At 34.8% G+C, this 19444-nt stretch overlaps 1 protein-coding gene across 1 annotated transcript in view; it reads left to right on the top strand.

The window, feature by feature from the left end:
- Nucleotides 1–19152, top strand: part of SLC38A11 (solute carrier family 38 member 11) — a 60680-nt gene extending 41528 nt beyond the window's left edge. The window contains exons 8-12 of the mRNA XM_002812531.5: nt 744–814; nt 1445–1606; nt 4956–5068; nt 7928–8059; nt 18202–19152. Of these exons, the coding sequence (XP_002812577.2) occupies nt 744–814; nt 1445–1606; nt 4956–5068; nt 7928–8059; nt 18202–18495 (772 nt within the window). The 3' untranslated portion in view covers nt 18496–19152. The remainder of the gene's footprint in view (nt 1–743; nt 815–1444; nt 1607–4955; nt 5069–7927; nt 8060–18201) is intronic.
- Nucleotides 19153–19444: the final 292 nt, after the last annotated feature.

The following is a 19444-nucleotide window of genomic DNA, read 5'->3' as shown; positions in this document are numbered from 1 at the left end:
ATTTCTAAAATTACCTTGAGAAATACATCTACAGGTGGGAATTTGAGGCCACTGTCAGATGGTTCCGCCTGGAAAAAATATGGGAGTGAATAAACCAAGAAGATAAATCTCAACTTCTTCACTCATTATTTGTGGAAGCTTGGCAAGTTATATCACCATCCAGAGCTTGATTTTCTTCATGTGTTAAATGGTGATAATAATACTTAAGTGTTATTTTGAAAATTAAATGAGATAACACAGTAGAGTTTCTAGAAGATAGTACATCCTCAATTAGTATTAGTTCATGTTTACCTCCCTCAATAAATTTTAGTGCTGACTAAATTTTTCTTGGGTAGGTTAAGCCTGAAAAAAATAAGAGCGGAATGAACAGCAGTAACTGGGCATTATTAATTTTTGTATCTCCCTCAAAAGGTAGCTCAACTGGTAGGTGCATAATCAATGCTGTCTGTTAAATTGATGAGCAAATAAACAAATTCACAAAATTACATAGTCTGGATATTTTACATATGTAAAAATAGAATTTGTCCAAGTATTTGACATACATTTTAGAGGACTGGGGTTAAGAGATAACACTCATGCTCCTGGGAAATTTATTCATGATTACACAAGATTAATGGGAGCCCCTTATTAATTTCTGGCTTAAAGACACTCAGTTTATATTTGTGATACCATTTATTGTTATCTGATATACTGATGCTTGAATTTATTTAATAATTTATCAAGTTAACTGATTTTTCTTCTAGACCAAAAACAGAAGACGCTTGGGTATTTGCAAAGCCCAATGCCATTCAAGCGGTCGGGGTTATGTCTTTTGGTGAGTATTTGGTTTCAAAGGCCCTTTCTCAATGTGAAGTTCTCTGTTCCACGAAAAAGTGCTGTGTTTCATATTTATGTCTGGATAGCAGATGTCCTAAGTTTTAGACTTCCTATTAGCAGCATATGATCTAGTTTGTGCCAATATAAAATTAGGCTCAAACTTTTCTCACTCATCACTAAAATTTGCTTCAATTTGGAGAAATCTATTTCTCATGCAGAAACTCATTACAGTCATCTTGTTTCTTAACTTGGAAGGCTAGCAAGTGTTATGGACTTCTTCAAACCTTTTATTATGTCCCAAATGGCAAAGGAAGCAACAGAATGAAAACGATGGTATTTAGATTTCCTTAAGATGGGAAGGGTCATTAGGAAAAGGAAAATGAGAGAGAAGGTTGGACTGGCCTGGTTTATATCAAGAGTAACATGAAAAGACCATATAAGCCTGATGTGAATGAATGGTCTCATTTCTAGAACTATTAGAAAAATTATTTTCTGACATATTAATAAATTTGTATGTTTAAACTTCAGTTCATTGGCATCTAAAGTAGTATATATCTCTGAGTTTCAGAACTAAAAAAGAAAACCCTGGTGCTTGCTTTAATAATGCTCTTTTTTTTTTGTATTGCAGCATTTATTTGCCACCATAACTCCTTCTTAGTTTACAGTTCTTTAGAAGAACCCACAGTAGCTAAGTGGTCCCGCCTTATCCATATGTCCATCGTGATTTCTGTATTTATCTGTATATTCTTTGCTACATGTGGATACTTGACATTTACTGGCTTCACCCAAGGTAAAATGAGAGATTCAGTTATAGTGTTCATGTGCATTGGTACAGGTACACTGAATGTTCTACTCATTATTGTTAACGGGTATGCCCAGTGTTCTATTTCAAAGATTACTCTCTTCCACCCATTCTCTCTACCCTCCTGCCCCCCTGCTGTCTGTTTCCTAATTTTTACCTTTTTAAACTGCTCAATTTAGTTCTGTAGCCCATACTCTCTCCTTCCACACACTGTCACTTCCCAGCACATGATTTTTGGCTGTCCTCCACTGCAGCTTCATTTTCAAAGGTACCAGTGGCCTCCCAATCTTCAGAGCAAATAACCTCGATTTGGATTCTCCTGAATCTCTCTGAATCACTTAACAATACTGAACTTCCTTTCTTTGCTCAAATTTTCCTCCCTTAGGGGAAAGAGTATTACTATATTATCATTGTTATTCGTTCTCTCTGTTAATTTTTTTTCTCTGTTTTCTTTTTCTTTACCCTCTCTAATCCCCCACTCCACTCCGTCCCACACCACGCAGATAACGGGCTCAAGCATATTGTTTGCTCTTCTCTCAAAAAATTTCCAGATACTTTCATTGTTTTAATTCTAACCCAGACCTTTCTTTTTGTCTCCAACCTGCTGCCTGTAGGACGTTTCTACTCAGTTGTTCTATATTTGTCTTAATCACAAAACATCATGTTTCCCTTAAAACCAGACCTTTTCTTCCTCCCTCCAAAGATATTTCTCTCTTTTTTTGCACTCACCCAGGCCCAGCAACTGAGCAGTCCTCTCTTCTACTTCCCTTGACCCTTACATTCAATCATCAGTGTAGTGTAGTATTCAGGGCAGTCCAGCAGTAGGCTGTGATTTACATATTTCACAGCTCTTGCAGGTCTATTATCTCATTGACCTTCAAACAACCCTTTGAAGGGAAGTGGAATAACTAGTTTTACCCCCTGATTAAAACACAAAGAGATGAAGTAACTTGCTCATGCTGGCTGATGACAAACCAGAAAACAAGTCTTCTGACTCTTAAGTTCAGTTTTCTTTCCATCCTCTTTCTGCCTGCCCTGTTTTGGTCAACCATGACCCTCTGAAAGTTGTCCCTTTGCCTCTAGCTCCCATTAGCTTAGTTTTCTGAAAACTTGGGTGCTCTTGGGAGGATGGCTGCCTTATTCTGAACAGAGGTTACAGATCACTATGACTTTAGGCAAATATTTCTCAGGAAATGAAGAAAGATGGCTTCAAAAAATAATGATCAACAAAATTCAAATGCATTCAAAAATATAATACAGGCATGTGCCACTAGAGTGCAGTAACTAAGTGACCTTGAAAGTTCTGATAAGAATTGTGTTCCAAAGCATTGCTATGTATCACTATTGCTACATAGTTTGCCAATGCAAATGGCCTGTGGGCTCTGGTCTGTACAGGATCTTGGTTTTTAAATGCCTTTTCTGTAAGACATAAACCTTTTTTGTTAGTTACATCTTCCTGGAGTTTTTATCAGTGGTAATTGCTCAGATATAATTAAATCTTTATAAAACAAAGCTGACAGGTTTTTAATGCCGTTTTCTCCCTAGCTGTAATTCTTTAAAATACACTTAGATTCAAGCCGCAATAAGCTGACATTGTTTCTCCAGGCCACCTCTCCTTAGGTAAATCTAGTCTAATTTGTGCATACTGCATTCTTCTTTTCTAACCTCTTTCAGTAGATAAATTTCAACTTGAGAGGCAGTGGGAACTCTAGATTCTCCTTGACATTTCTAGTGACTTTTGAAAAGACAGTAGGGCTCATTTTTTTAGTGGAGGTTAGTGAACGAGGAACTTCAGTCCTTTTTTCTTAGAGTGCTGGAATCTTTTCAGTCAACCTTGAAAAAGGTTTCTGCCACCTTTACTTTGTGTTTTAATCCCCTCCTGCCCAAAAGGGATGTTCTAAAGTAATGTAGATTTGTTCTAGTTGATGGGGGGAGGGGAAAGAGCCACTTAAAGTAAATCTTGGGAAGAGGCAAATTATTTAGAATATTCAGCTTTGTAATGAAAAAAACAGTACAGAGGTATTATAGCTTTTCTTCTTTTTAAATGGTGTAGTATTGAGTATTGATCTAATTTTCAATTAAATTTAATTTTAAAAAGGTAACCACAATTTTAACATTTAAGCATGTTATATTCAGAAGATAAGCAAGCCCAAATACTCTGTTTCAGCATTAGTCATTGTCTTATTTTTATTTTTTTATTTCTTCCATAGACTACTGTAGTTGTAGGTAATTGTTTTTTGATGACATGACATCTGTGCCCTAGTTAGATCCCTGTATTTCTTCATAGACAGCTGAGAAATATACTCTGTAAATAAGAATTGTTTCAAGGTATATTTAGTCCATCATTTGTCTGGAACTTATTAAATTTAATGTTCTTTATGGGACATAGCCATATTTTCACAGTTTTGAATCACTGCATTTACACTTGGGCTCATGAGGTGCCATGAAAGGCAACATATGTTTGGAATTTCTCGATGTGGCCCCAAGGTTGTGATGAAACCCTATAGCATGATACACAGGAAATTCAGCTCCCCAGATGTACTGGTCTACTCTTCCTTTCAGGATTGTTTTTGATCTAAGAATAGCATTTCAAAAGGAAATTTGTTTATTTTAACAGACATTTTTAAAAAATAATGAAGTCACTTACTCACCAGAAACAAAGACCAGAAACCAGTTTACAAAGCCAGTGCTGAAGAATTTAGGGAGTCGATTCTGATGTAAGAAGACAATGGATAAAGTATTTTTCAGAAGTCAGTACAAATTGGCAGCAAATCTACCAAAAACAAATAATAAGAGAAAAACTATCAGTGATGGATTTATCTTCACATGGAGCATGTACTGGTTTAAATCAGTGAATAACTACATAGTTATTGAATTCAAAAACTTTTATTTAGACCTGGTCATCTATTCTCTTAATTAAATGAAATGAAGTTTATGGAGATTCACTTATAAGTCATGTGTTGCTTAATGACAGGGAACATTCTGAGAAATGCATTGTTAGGTGATTTCCTCATTGTGCAAACCTCATAGAGTATACTTACACAGATCTAGATGGTAGCACCTATTACACACCTAGGCTATACGGTATAGCTTATTGCTCCTAGGCTATAAACCTCTACAGCATGTTTCTGTACTGAATTCTGTAGGCAACTGTAACAGAATGGAAAGTATTTATGTATCTAAACATAGAAAAAAATACAGTAAAAATACAGCATTATAATCATATATGTGGGCCATTAGGTGATGCATAACTGTAATATCTAATATTTAATTTACTAGATAGTTATCGCAAACATTTAGTATCTAGTAAATAAACTTATTTTATATTATTATCTAGGGGACTTATTTGAAAATTACTGCAGAAATGATGACCTGGTAACATTTGGAAGATTTTGTTATGGTGTCACTGTCATTTTGACATACCCTATGGAATGCTTTGTGACCAGAGAGGTAAGCGCGGTTCCTTCCCAACGCTTTACCCAGGTGATCTCTCTGCCACATTTAATTTAGGAAGATTTATAAATAATACAGTTTGGCAAATTCCCAAGGGCATGACAAATGGTATAATTTGTAAGATTTTCTTTTTTGACTCTAAAATGTCAGAGTTTAAAGATGAATTTATATTCAGATGTTTACAAGACAATTTTTCAAAAGTTCAGTTTGAAAATTAGGTTTGGTGGATTTGGCTTATATTACAGTGAGCACAAATATTTATACAACTGCATTCCAAAGTGACTGCCAGCCTTTAGCGACAGCCAAACTAAAGTTGTTGCTTTTAAGGCATTCTTACAAAGAAATTAAGTACCAAGGTTTAAAACATGTTTTACAAAACTATCTTTTTGCTTAGATGTTTTATCAGTCAACATGTATTAAAGGCACTGTAGAATCTACACATTCTAACTGGTTTTGTTATTTTTTAAAAACTAAAATATCTTATATTCCATGGAGAACCAAAATTCAACTGAACTTTTAGTTTTACAGATATATTTTATTTATGTATTTATACATGTAGATGTATATATTTACAACTATACATAACATAAAATAATAATATAAATAATAACATAAATATATAGGATATTATTTACATATAAATATATTATATTGTCAAAGCTCTAAATTGGGTTATATATTCCACTTGGATTTGTAGAGAAATATTATCTGAAACAGAATTCATTCTCTTGGTGTAAAATTGGATAACATGGCCTGTCAGGAATCCCTTATGCTGTCAGCTAAAAATCCACTGTACCAGTCAGCAGTAAAACATGATCTTGCTTCACAGTGGGTCTTTCAGGGACCACACTGAAAAGGGCTCAGTCATAGGATCTGTTCCTAGAGGCTGTTTATACAGTGCACCATGTGAAAGGGTCTAATGAGATAAGTGAAATATCTACAGAGCTTTAAATACACTAAATAATCAGCAGGCTTCTTGAGGCAAGCCAGGGCTTACTTTAAGTCAGTCCCAGGGATAAGGAACTGACTGCACGGGGAAACAGAAGAGGGAAATGTTTAGCACTGTGTATGTCCTTTACAACTAGCACTTCTCTCCCTCACACATGTACAACTCACAGGCCATTTCTCTACCTTGACTATAAAGGAGAAATAGACTGAACTAATTTTTTTTTAATTTAAGAGCCTTTCGAAACTTTACTAGCTATTGTTAGATGCAGGAAATGGTATTATTTTAGCCTCTGCTCAGTACGTAGGTTCAAATCTAATCTCTAGATCAGCAAGTAAGAACAGATGGTGCATTCTCATGTGGTTGCTAGTAAACTGCCTGCCTGCAGACGATCTGAGTCACTTCACCTGCACAACTTCTGTGTTTAGTACTTGAAACTTGAGTTTCCTTTCTAGCTGCTGTGGCTGGAAGACAGAACTGAATCAAGATCTCTGCCACAATAGCAAATACTCAGCAGAAGAATCGTGTCTATAACTTTCCCTTCTCTTACTCTTCATTCTGCATGCACACACACGTACACACACAAATGTATGACTGACAAAAATATAATCAAACTGTTTCAATTCATAAAAGCACTAAAAAGGCGTCTACCCTTAATAAATATCTCTTACTACCTGCCTCACTAAGTGATTTTTCACTCTCACAATTATATCATAGAGGCATCTGTAAGAATGGATCTTAAATATGATAATATTTGGAGAGACATTACAACTTATGTTATTAATATCACCATTAAATTATTAGCAAAGTCATGGCAGTATGTGACACATGGGAGATGTTGCATATCCAGGCAGCACAGCTTACAGAGATGGCTTCTTTATGATACCTCAGTATCTGACCTTCTCTTATTTCCAACTCTTTGTCTCACTGTTCTTTTGCACAGGGTCACTACTTATTCAGACTTTCATCTCTTTATCCTCCATAGGTATTGTTCCTGTTATTACCTCTTTGCTCTTTTTCACGCTCTTGTCTCAGCCTGTAATTCTGCTCCAAATCTTGTGCATGTTTCAAGCCCTACCTCAAACCAAGGTAGGTCAAGCATATTTCAGGGATGCTTTAAAGGAGATTACTCTAAGGAGGCAGCTCTAGATACCTAAAGCTCCTTGTAGTCCTAAATTCTCTTTGATCTTTTTTGTCTTGTTATAAATTGATCTCTACTTGCTTTTTTAAGTTTCGTTGTATGCCTCCAAGAATTAATTCCTGAGAATAGGAATCATTTCCCTGACATTTTATCTTTGCAAACCATATCATAATATGGGACACATTAAGTTGGTAATTTTTTATTGCTTTCCTGATCTGAGTAGTCATGAAAAATGGTGATGAACTCTTCCCCATTTTTGTTGAGGAAAGGCAAGATAAAATAGACTTAAATTATAACAAATAGGAATTAGTTTATGCAGAATTAATTTCTTGCTAGTAAAGGATATTACACATCCAGTATTAATAAGGGAAATGTGACAGCTACTTCTTAGAGGCCATGCAAATAATCTAAATAGCATGTTTAGTTTGTTTTAATAGTAACCTGTTGGACTCAAGAAAGAAGGATAAGATAACTTTCCAAAGTCTCTCCTATACTTGAAAGATACGTATATTGAAACATCAGTATGCCACAATATAGGTCTGTAATATAATCCACTGACTAATAGTTCAACAAGGAATACTTGTTATTGATATGTGTGTCTGTATGTAAGTAATTTGGAAAAGATAGAACATTCCTAGTGACTTGAGATTTGATTAATAGCCTTGTTGGTAGTATTTTATATATTCCTGAATACTATTGTGAAATTCTCCCTCAATAAATCCTGCATGCCTTTAAAAGTCCCTCTCAAAATAATCTGTTTATTCGGCAGGTAATTGCCAATGTGTTTTTCGGTGGGAATCTTTCGTCGGTTTTCCACATTGTTGTAACAGTGATGGTCATCACTGTAGCCACGCTTGTGTCATTGCTGATTGATTGCCTTGGGATAGTTCTAGAACTCAATGTGAGTATATGCAAAGATTTACCCCTTCACTCTAAAATTCTCTTTAAAAGATAATGATTACATTGAACATAAGATGCATTTTCCTTAAAAAAGGTGTCACTTTTGAAATGGAATGAAAATACGTTTGTAATAGTAAATATTTTCAGTGACAATTGTGTGCACTTGATGGGACTATACAGTTTTAAAGCAGTGGTTGTTTAGAGACATAGGGGGTCGTCACAACTGGGTAGGCAGTGCTGTTGGCCTCTAGTGGGTAGAGGCCAGGGATATACATCCCACAGTGTGCAGGCCTCTCACAGCAAAGAATTATCTGATCCAAAATGTCAGTAGTGCTGAGGTTGAGAAACCCTGGTTTAGAGTACTTTTGCGTATCTCACTTACTATAACACATAAATGTTACTAAAAATGTCTATAAATTAAGTGGATTTGGACTTTTCTTTGCTGAATAATAATAAATCTAGTGAAATTTATGAGAAATATGAAAGGATTCAAGTTATATCCATTCACTTGCTATGACACAATTTCTTTTTCTTTAAATATTTTTCTCTCTCCAGACTTTTCTTTTATAGTCTGCACTGCCATCAACCAAATAGAAGTCCTCATAATATCACAGTTGAATTAATCCCAGCTCTGTTTCACCTATCATGTATTTAAGTTCTGCTTTCAGTTTATCGGCATTTTCCTACCAGAGCAAGTATAAATTCTGTTGCTTCTACCGTCTTGTCTTCTGTATAAAACTATTTCCCATTTACTTCCCAAAATCTATGTTCAGCTCTGGTCAATCTTATTTTTTGCCCTGTGAATAAGCCGTATCAATTCTTTCCATTATTCTTTGTCCTATCTGCTTTTTATTTCCCATAATGATTATTTTTCTTTCATTTCTGTCCAAATTTTACAAAAACTTTAAGATCCAGTGCAACTTCTAATTCGTTTATTCACATTCACTGATCATACATTTATTGAGTAATTACTATGTGCCACACAATAGAATATAAGGATGAATGCAATAAGAAAGGATCTATGCATTCTCACAAATAAACATAAAAGTTCAACTGCAATATAGGTGATGAAGACAGAGGAGGCCAGGAACAGTGGCTCACACTGTAATCTCAGCATTTTTGGAGGCCAAGGTGGATGGATTGCTTGAGCCCAGGAGTTGGAGGCCAGCCTGGGCAACACAGTGAAACCCCATCTCTACAAAAAATTAGCTGGGTTTGGTGGCATGTGCCTGTAGTCCTAGCTACTTGAGAGGCTGAGGTGAGAGGATTGCTTGAGCCCAGGAGGTAGAGGTTTCAGTGAGCTGAGATGGCGCCACTGCACTCCAGCCTGGGCAACAGAGTGAGACCCTGTCTCAAAAAAAAAAAAAAAAAAGAAAAGAAAAGAAGACAGAAGGAAATGGATGGATTCCCAAAACACATTTTTCAGAAAAGATCGGCATAATTTGGTGACACAGATTCCATTGGGAAGACGGGGGCAGAATGACTTCTTGGTTTTATTTTGTGGAACTAGAATAATGATGTCATTTGCTAAGACAGGAGTGGAAGTTGTTCTACCGCTACAAAGTGGCTAATCTTCTACAATCCTTACAGAATTTCTCATCAGAATCACCCACCAGTTATTGGTCATGCACCACAGGGAGGGCAAACCCGTACAGATGGGATCCCAAGTCATCATTTACTCATTTCATTGAGAATTGAGGCATAGGTGAAGGTATTAGTGTCAGTGCCCAAGTTACTATGTCATCCAGATGCCATTTTGATTTGAAATTCCATACAAAGGCAGGAGGGAATTCAGTCAGGGACCCTACTGGGGACTTTCTTGTAAATGGAAAGTGGGGAGTAAGCAGTTTCCAAAACCTCAGGAGACTGGTAATTGTCTATTCTACCAACAGTGGAAGGAAAGCTCATAGGAAAGTAAGCAAGTGTCAAAGGTAACTTTTAACTTCTTCCCAATTTTGCATAGGCCAAAGACTAGTAGGGCCACTAAAAATCATTTCGCATACCAATCTTGATTTGTGTAGATGGATCACTACTACATTAATGCGCTGACTTAATTTATGTATTATCTCGTGTCATGTATTCTTGAAGCTGTCCATAAGCTTGCCTTACCTAACAATTGGTAAGGTCTTTGAAGACAAAAATACTTAACCACCTCCTCCCTCCTCCATAGTATTTGGCACAGGGCTGAGAACACAGTGCTGAAATTATTGCATGGGTGATTGCACCTTGGGACTACAGTTCAGGATCTATTTCTATAAATATTCTTAGACATAAGATGCTTTCTTTAATGTAGTACCAGGAAATGAAGTGTTATAAAAAATGGTTGCTGTTGACAGTAGTAGTAATCTTTCACCTATGCTGTGGAGATAATCAACATAATGATTTCCAAGCCCTGTTTTTTCCTGTTTTGTGAAATATCTTGTTTGAGTCCACAGATTTGTTTGTTGATATTTTAGGATTTTGTTGTAAGACAAAATATGTTTATTATCTGCCTGAACATTCACTACATAGTGATAGCCCAACAAATTTTTTTTTCTTGTTTTCAAGTTAATCAAGTGCACACATATTGCTCATTTTTCAGGAATGAGTATTTTTTTGTAAATCTAGCCATTACTTTCTGTAAAGTTAATTGCTAATCTCCGTGGCATTTGCACAACAAAATTGTAGGCATATAATCATATTAAATATTCTTTATTATACTTATATTGAAAACTTTTTTGGTTAAGACAGAATTCTGGTATTAAAGAATAATCATAGAAGAATACATTGTGAATATCTATTTTAAAGTCAAGATCTGAGCTGGCCCTGGAGGACTATTTTTAAAATTTAAAATATGATTCAAGATCTTTAGATTTTTTTAAAACCTGATTATATAGATATACATTAAAAATTAGAGTGCTAAATTGTCTGTTATGACCTAATAGTCCAAGACAATTACACTAGTTTTAAAGCACTTTGTAAGAATTAATAAAATCTAGGCTCTCCTTTCTCAGACCACCTGAGAATAAGTGTTTTTCACATCAGTACATATTTTGGTGTGTGTAAGAACGTATTCAAATCTTTACTCAACTCCTTTTTGTGTGGACACTTACCATGTCTAATAGAGCCAAATCAAGCATCATGTCTGTTAGTAACTAATACATGCTGGATCATGCAACACTTTAGAAGTAACTTAAAGCATGCTGTGTTCCACTTCATAATAATAATGTGGGCAGGGTGCAGTGGCTCGTGCCTGTAATCCCAGCACTTTGAGAAGCCAAGACAGGCGGATCACCTGAGGTCAGGAGTTCAAGACCTGCCTGGCCAACATGGTGAAATCCTGTCTCTACTAAAAAATTTAAAAAAAAAAAATTAGCTGGGTGTGGTGGCATGTGCCTGTAGTCCCAACCACTCGGGAGGCTGAGACAGGAGAATTGCTTGAACCCAGGAGGCAGAGGTTGCAGTGAGCCAAGATTGCGACAGTGCACTCTAGCCTGGGTGACAAAGCAAGACTCCATCTCAAAAAATAAAAAAAAAAGAAGAATAATAATAATAATGTGAGCTACCATGTATTGAGTACTTACTCTGTACCAGTTGCTTTGCAGTATCATCTCCTTTTATCTATATTAAATTGATAGATGAAGAAACTGAGGCACTGCATGATTAAATAGTCTGAGGTCATACTAGTTACAAGTAAAAAAATACAGATTTGAACACAGGCATTTGGACCCTAAAGCTCACATTTTAAATCGTTACACTACTCTGAGATTTCCTAAGCATAAGATTTTAAGTTATGTAAAATAATTATGCTCATTTCTCTATCCACTTTCTTAGGTTATAAAATCTATGCATTGAGTTTATCTGTAAGAAAGGTTAAGAGTAATCTGTGATACATATGGATAGACTTTAATAATGGGTTAAAACATACCAGGAGATGAAATAAAATGGAACGGAAAAGTTTTTGTCTTAATAATTCTTAGTTAACAACTTTCATCTTAGTAATTGTAGTACTTTAGAAATGTAGTTAATAGCTTTTATCTTAGATAACAATTTTAGTACTTTAGAAATTCTTTTTTATTTTAGCTTCTGAATAAGTAGAATAATGAGCTTCACAGATGAGATGAATCAGATCATGCAAAGTTAGGGAAATACTACTATTTGGTATCACCAAATAATATAGAATAAAATGAATTGAGGTAATATTAGTTATTAAATTCAAAAATAGAACCTTGCTTTCCTTTTTTTTTCTTGTTTTCATGTCAGTAGACAACAATGAAATATTTTTCCAAAGCAAACACACACTAAGTTTTAAAGGTTTCATTTTAGAAGCAAATCAAATAAATATAAGCACTATTCTTTGTAACAAGAATCTAGCGTCTTAGCACTAATGTTGCTATTGGAGAAAAGAGGCATCTGCAGTAATTGGGCCCTATGGGTTTCTACTCGCAGCAGTACAAAGAGAGAAAATGAAGCAGCTGGTGCCTGTGCCAGCATAACCAGCTCAACAAGCATTGTGTGTGGTTTACAGTGGAAGGAAGAAAGCACGCCAAATACCAGCAAGAACCCAGATAAAGAAATACAGTCTTTGGGGTGAGCAAGCCATAACCCCAGTTGCCAAAGACTTCCTGAGCAAGAGAGAGTTTCTTTTTGAAGTATTGGAGTGAATTTCATGAGTTTAGATTGATTACAAGGTAGAAATTTAAAAGATGTATAAGCATTATTTTATTTAGTTTCCAGCTTCCTTGCATCATTTGAGAAATTTCTATTCAGGTAGGAAAATTCAGGCACTTTTTCAATCCGTACTGGCAATAAAAATGTTCAATAGCTTCTGTCCTTTCTCTCCAGCAAACTTCAAAATACTCTGACATCCACAGTGTTATTATCAATTAATAAGAACTGTCCCGTCTTTATAACTTAGACTATATTTTGTTGTCTTTTTAATAAGCAGTTATGATTTTACATCCTGTCAAGCAATTTCAAAAATTATTCCAAAGCCAGTGGTATATCCTTAGGCAAGTCTACATTAAATAGATCAAATCAGCTCGACTAATTCATAGGGAATAGATCAGATGCAACCACACTATTATTTTACTGATGATCTTGACTTCTAGCAACAACCTTTAGTAAGACTGAGCTTTTAAATATCAAGAAAGTAGCTGGTATCTAAACAAGATACTCAGCTGGAATCCTTCCAGTAGAAATATGAGCTATATAGTCTTTCCTCTAATTGCTACTTTCTCAACACTTAAGAATTATAACATAAATAGAACACCCATTGCTTTGCACTGCCCAGCAAGTTAAGTTTGGAAGAGTACCAAAAGGCTGACTGATGACAGCTTCTTAGCAGAAGCTGGGGGTGTTTTTTGTCCTGATAGTACTTTCACAATCTGCAGTTCCAGATGAATTAGCCACATGTTTGTGACTACAAAGAGGAGACTACAACACACACAGACACATACACAGACACACACACACATTTGTATTTGAATTACTGTTTGTTGTTTTCATAAATTGTTATTTTAAAGAAATCAGAGGGTAATACTTTTTGTTATAAATACAGACCAAGTGTTAACAGTATCTTCCATAACTTAAAAAGCACTGTTAATTCCAAATATTATGATAGAATCTATGGAATCCATAATACATTTCATTCTAGTCATATGACAACTAATCGTTTATTTTTTGTGTACCTTTGTAGATATTAATTTGTATTCAGGTGCTATGAATGGCAAAAGTATATTTTCCATATATTCTAAATTAGAACATGATTTTGGTATTTTTTAGTATTTTCTCATTCTTATGTTTCTTACTTTGGAAATATTTTCCATGCAGTGTGGTCCCTACCATTCTTTCTCTGGACACTTTTGTTTTTGTAAAAATTCAAAAAGTTACATAACTGGGATCATAGTCATAATATTTCTGGTATGGAGAGATTGCTTTGTATGAAACACACAGCAATTTTATTAACTGGTGTGAGAATATAGTTATTTTAAAGCTATTTTAAAGGTACAATTTATAATTTTACATCATTCAACTTCGAATTTATTTTGCTGTTATTTTCCCAGGAGAAAATTTACCAAAATAATGTGTCAAAAAGCTTTTAAACCATAGGTGATAGTTGCATAGGATTTCATTTACTATTCTTTCTACTTTTGTGTATGCTTGCAAATTAACTTTTAAATTTAGAAAAACATAGTTTATGAAAAGCTTGCATTTAGTTGTAAAGTAATATCACATTTGTTACTGATTTTATATATTAAAAACTTACATTTTATTATTTCAGAGAACAACATTTGTGAAATGTCATAATAAGAGAATGAAAACTAAAACCACATCAACAGCTGGGTGCAGTGGCTCACACCTGTAATCTCAGCACTTTGGGAGGCTAAGGCGAGAGGATCACTTGAGCTCAGGAGTTTGAGACCAGCTGGGGCAACATAGTGAGCCCTCGTCTCTGCAAAAAATTAGCCAGGCATGGTAGCACATGCCTGTAGTCTCAGCAACTCAGGATGCTGAGGTGGGAGGATCACTTGAGCTTGGGAAGTCAAAGCTGAACTGTGATTATGCTAGTGCACTCTAGCCTAGGAAACAGAGTGAGACCCTATCTCCAAAAAAAAAAAAAGAGAGACAGAGAGGAAACAAAAAACACATGATTATCTCAACTGATGCAGGAAAAGAATTTGACAAAGTTAACATCATTTCTTGATAGAAACTCTTTTAACAGTTTAGAGAGAGAAAAGTCCTCAACATAATAAAGGCTATTTATGAAAAACCTACAGCTAACATCACAATTAATAGGGAACAACTGAAGGCTTTTCTACTAAGATCCAGTAAAAGGTAAGGATACCCACTGTCACCACTTCTCTTCAACATAGTACTGGAAGTACTAGCAAGAGCAATCAGACAACAAAAAGAGAGATATACCTAATGCTAGATGACGAGTTAGTAGGTGCAGCGCACCAGCATGGCACATGTATACATATGTAACTAACCTGCACATTGTGCACATGTACCCTAAATCCTAAAGTATAATAATAAATAAATAAATAAATAAAAGAATTTGTTGTTGGCTAAAAATTAAATAAATAAATAAACAAATAAATAAAATAAAATAAAATTTGACATGGAAAAAAAAAAAGAAATAAAAGGCATCCAAATTAGAAAAGAAGAAGTAAAGTTATTTGTATTTGCAGATGACATGATTCTATATGTAGAAAACCCCAAAGGTTCCAAAAACAGTGTTAGAACTAATAAACTAATTCAGTAAAGTTGCAGGATATAAAACCAACATAAAAAAATCAGTAGCATTTTTATACACAAATAATAACCTAGCAGAAAAAGAAATCAAAAAAACCATGTCATTTATGATAGCATCAAAAAGTACTCTGGAATAAATTTAACCAAAGAGGTGACAAATTTGTATACTGAAAATTATAAAATCTTGATGAAGGAAATTGAAAAAGACACAAATAAATGGAACATATAAATAAATGGAAAGATATCCTGTGGATGGAATTGATATTGTTAAAATGGCCATACTACCCAAAGCAATATACAAATTCAACATAATTCCTATCAAAATTCTAATGGCATTCTTCAAGGAAATAGAAAAAACAATCCGTATTGAAAAGAAAAATAAAGTTGAAGGCATCACACTTCCTGATTTCAAATGATATTACAAAGCTGCAGTAATCAAAACGGTATGATACTGGCATAAAAACACAAATATAGACCGATGGAACGTAAAAGAGAGCCAAGAAATAAATTCAAACATATAGGGTCAACTAATTTTCTACAAGAGCACCAAGAGGACACAATGGGGAAAGGATAGTTTTCAATAATGATGCTGGGAAAAATGGATTCTCAAATGCAAAAGAGTGAAATTGGACCCTGATCTTACACCATACACAAAAATCAATTCAAAATGGATAAGATACCTAAATGTAAGGCCCGAAACTGTAAAATTCCTAGAAGAGAACATAAAATAAAAGCTCCTTGACATTAGCCTTGGAAGTGATTTTTTTGAATATCACACTAAAAGCTCAGACTATAAAACTAAAAATAAATAAATAGGACTACATCAAACTAAAAGGCCTCTGCAGTGTGGCGGGGGGCGGAGGGGGCGGGAAGAAAAAAAAAGACAACGTACAGATTGGGAAAAAATATTTGCAAACCATCTAACTGATAAAGGGTTACTACAAAAAATTTACAAATAATTCTAATAACTCAATAGCAGAAAAATGATTAACTTGATTAAAAAATGGGCGAAGGACCTTAGCAGATATTTCTCCAAAGAAGACATGAAAATGGCCAACAGGTATACAAAAAAGTGCTCAACATCATTAATCATCAGGAAAATGCAAATTAAAACCACTAGGCGATATCACTTCATACCCTTTAGGATGGCTATGATCAAAAAGACCAGAAATAACAAATGTTGACAGAAGTGTGAAGAAAAGGGAACCCTAGTACATTGCTGCTGGGAATGTACATTGGAATAGTCAATATGGGAAACAGAATGGAGGTTCCTAAAGAAATTAAAAATAGAACCATCATATGACCCAGGAATCTCTATTCTGGGTATATACTCAAAAAAGATGAAATCACCACCTCATAAAGATATCTGCATTCCCATGTTCACTGAAGCATTATTCACAATAGTGAAGAGATGGAAACAACCTCAGTATTCATTGATGTATGAATGGATACAGAGAATGTCATATAGATCTGTCTATAACATGGAATATTATTCAGCCTTGAAAAAGGAGATCCTGCCATTAGCCACAACATGGATAGACCTGAAGAACGTTAAGTGAAATAAGCCAGACACATAAAGCAAAATAGTGCATGATCTCTCTTATACATGGAATATTTTTTTAAAATGTCTAATATATAGAGTTAGAGATAAAAGAATAAAACTGTGATTACCAGGGGCAGGAAACAAAGGGAGGAAATGTAGAGAGGTAGGTCAAAGAATTCAAAGTAGCAGATATGTAGGATGAACAAGTCTACAGATTTAATGTACAATATCAGGGCTGTAATTTATAAATTGTATTATATTTGGGACTTTTGTTAAATAAGTAGATATTAGCTGCTCTCATCACCAAAGAAGTAATTATGTGAGATGAATAGATATGTTAGTTCAATACAATAACCATTTTACTATCTGTATGTATTCTATGACATCATGTTATAAACCTCAAATATACACAATAAAATTTATTTTTAAAAAGTGTATGTTTTGTGGTTTAAGAGAATATTTGTCATAAAATTTTAATGTATGTTACATTGTTAAATATACTATAATTAAAATTTAACACAATTAGAAAAACCTATTACCTAAAATGCATTAAATGTTAACATTTATATTATTTGCTAAGTTTCTATTGCAAATTAGTCCTATTCAAGAGGAAAGTCTCTTCCTTTGACATCAATAGCTGTTGGTATTTTTATAATAGACAATTCTACCACCATTATTTTAAAGCTGACATTCCTCCTTAGGTTGGGTTTATTCCTAGCTAATGTGGAGAAGGGTGAATGAGTAATAGTCATTTAGCTCTGCTGTCAACTTTCTCAGTAATTAATGTGCTTAGTTTTATTTGAAAGAGGATTTAGAAATGCTATTTCATGTTAACTGCCTTAGGGTTGTAGTTTTTCTTTCTCACACAGGTAGGCACATCTTCAATACAAGCTCAGGTAAAGAAGAAAGACATTGTGGCCCCTATACAATTTCCCAAAATTTCCCTCTTATACACAAATGACAAATAGACCATTCATGTTTGAAGGGCATAGTGGATACACAGTAGTTTTAATGAAGAATATAAGGAAATACGATGAACTGAAAATACAGGAAATTTCAAGAGTGCCAGAAGTCAGTCCTATTATCTGCTTTATATTCTATATTATTTTGTGATAATATTTTCTTAAGTCTGATAAGCTGTTATACTATTTCATTATTTTCATTTGTAAATATGCCAGTGGAAAAGGTAACGCCTATCTCTAAGTCTTTCTTAGAACTATTTTTCCTCCCTTTGTTTGATTCAACTGAACCTATCACATGTTTAACATGTGCATGAAAAGCACATTTTGTAAATGCTTTTAAAAGCTGTCCGAAGAATGTTTCCATCTAGTAACATTATCTTGTTTTTTGTTTTCAACATGCAGGGTGTGCTCTGTGCAACTCCCCTCATTTTTATCATTCCATCAGCCTGTTATCTGAAACTGTCTGAAGAACCAAGGACACACTCCGATAAGATTATGTCTTGTGTCATGCTTCCCATTGGTGCTGTGGTGATGGTTTTTGGATTCGTCATGGCTATTACAAATCCTCAAGACTGCACCCATGGGCAGGAAATGTTCTACTGCTTTCCTGACAATTTCTCTCTCACAAATACCTCAGAGTCTCATGTTCCGCAGACAACACAACTTTCTATTTTAAATATTAGCATCTTTCAATGAGTTGACTGCTTTAAAAAAATGCATGTTTTCATAGACTTTAAAACACATAACATTTACACTTGCTTTAGTCTGTGTTTATATTATATAGAATTATTATTTTGGCTTTTATCAAGACTTGGCTTTTATGACTAGTGCAATATAAAAGATAAAGAAAAGAAAAATTGAATGTATTTCACCTTTAACTGGAACAAAATAAGTGTTTTGTTCTAATGACTGCACTACACTAATGCTAATTGAAGAAGGGAGAGTAAAGCCTTTAGCATTTTCTGCCATCCCCGTTTTATTTAATATGCAAACCAGTATATTGTGCTCCAAAATAAGTAGGTGATTGTGGGTTGGAATTTTGTGTAGATGTCTTTTGGTGGGGGGGTGTAGGGGGTGGGCATTTTCTTTGTCCTTAAAAGTCTGTGGAACTGAAGAGAAGGGAAACCCAAAACTATTGAAAAGAAGACATATCCCAAGAACAAAGAGGAGCTCTCCATTATAATTTCAGCAGCATCCCTTGTTTAAAGGGAAGTGGATCCCTGGAGAAATGAGCAAAGACCTCTCCATGTGAGGAAGCCTGCATCATAGACTGGCTGTGAGGAGCAAAATGTGTAAAGAAAAAATCACCTCCCATCTTCTGATGCTGTGGGAATACAATGGTAGCGCCATTCTAAAACAGAAAAAAAAAAAAAAAAAAACAGTTGTTCTGTGGCGACAACCTAAGAGATTGGTGATATGGACCTGCTGAATTTTTAGTGCTGTCAGGAATGTACAACTGGAAGCTGAACTTTGAAACTAGAAACGTGTAAGAAGAATCAGGGCTACAGAAGAAGCTTTCTCAGTCCACTGGGGGTTCCTCAGAGAGATTTCTGGGAGCTCTTGTTGACTGGGTCTTTGGGAGCAGATAGTGAGATGGAGTTTATCATAACTAATGGGAGACAGGGGAAAGCAGGATTGGTAGGGA

The sequence above is a fragment of the Pongo abelii genome, chromosome 11 (assembly GCF_028885655.2).
Source record: "Pongo abelii isolate AG06213 chromosome 11, NHGRI_mPonAbe1-v2.0_pri, whole genome shotgun sequence".
NCBI lineage: Eukaryota > Metazoa > Chordata > Mammalia > Primates > Hominidae > Pongo > Pongo abelii.
This window is presented reverse-complemented; position numbering and strand designations above follow the sequence as displayed.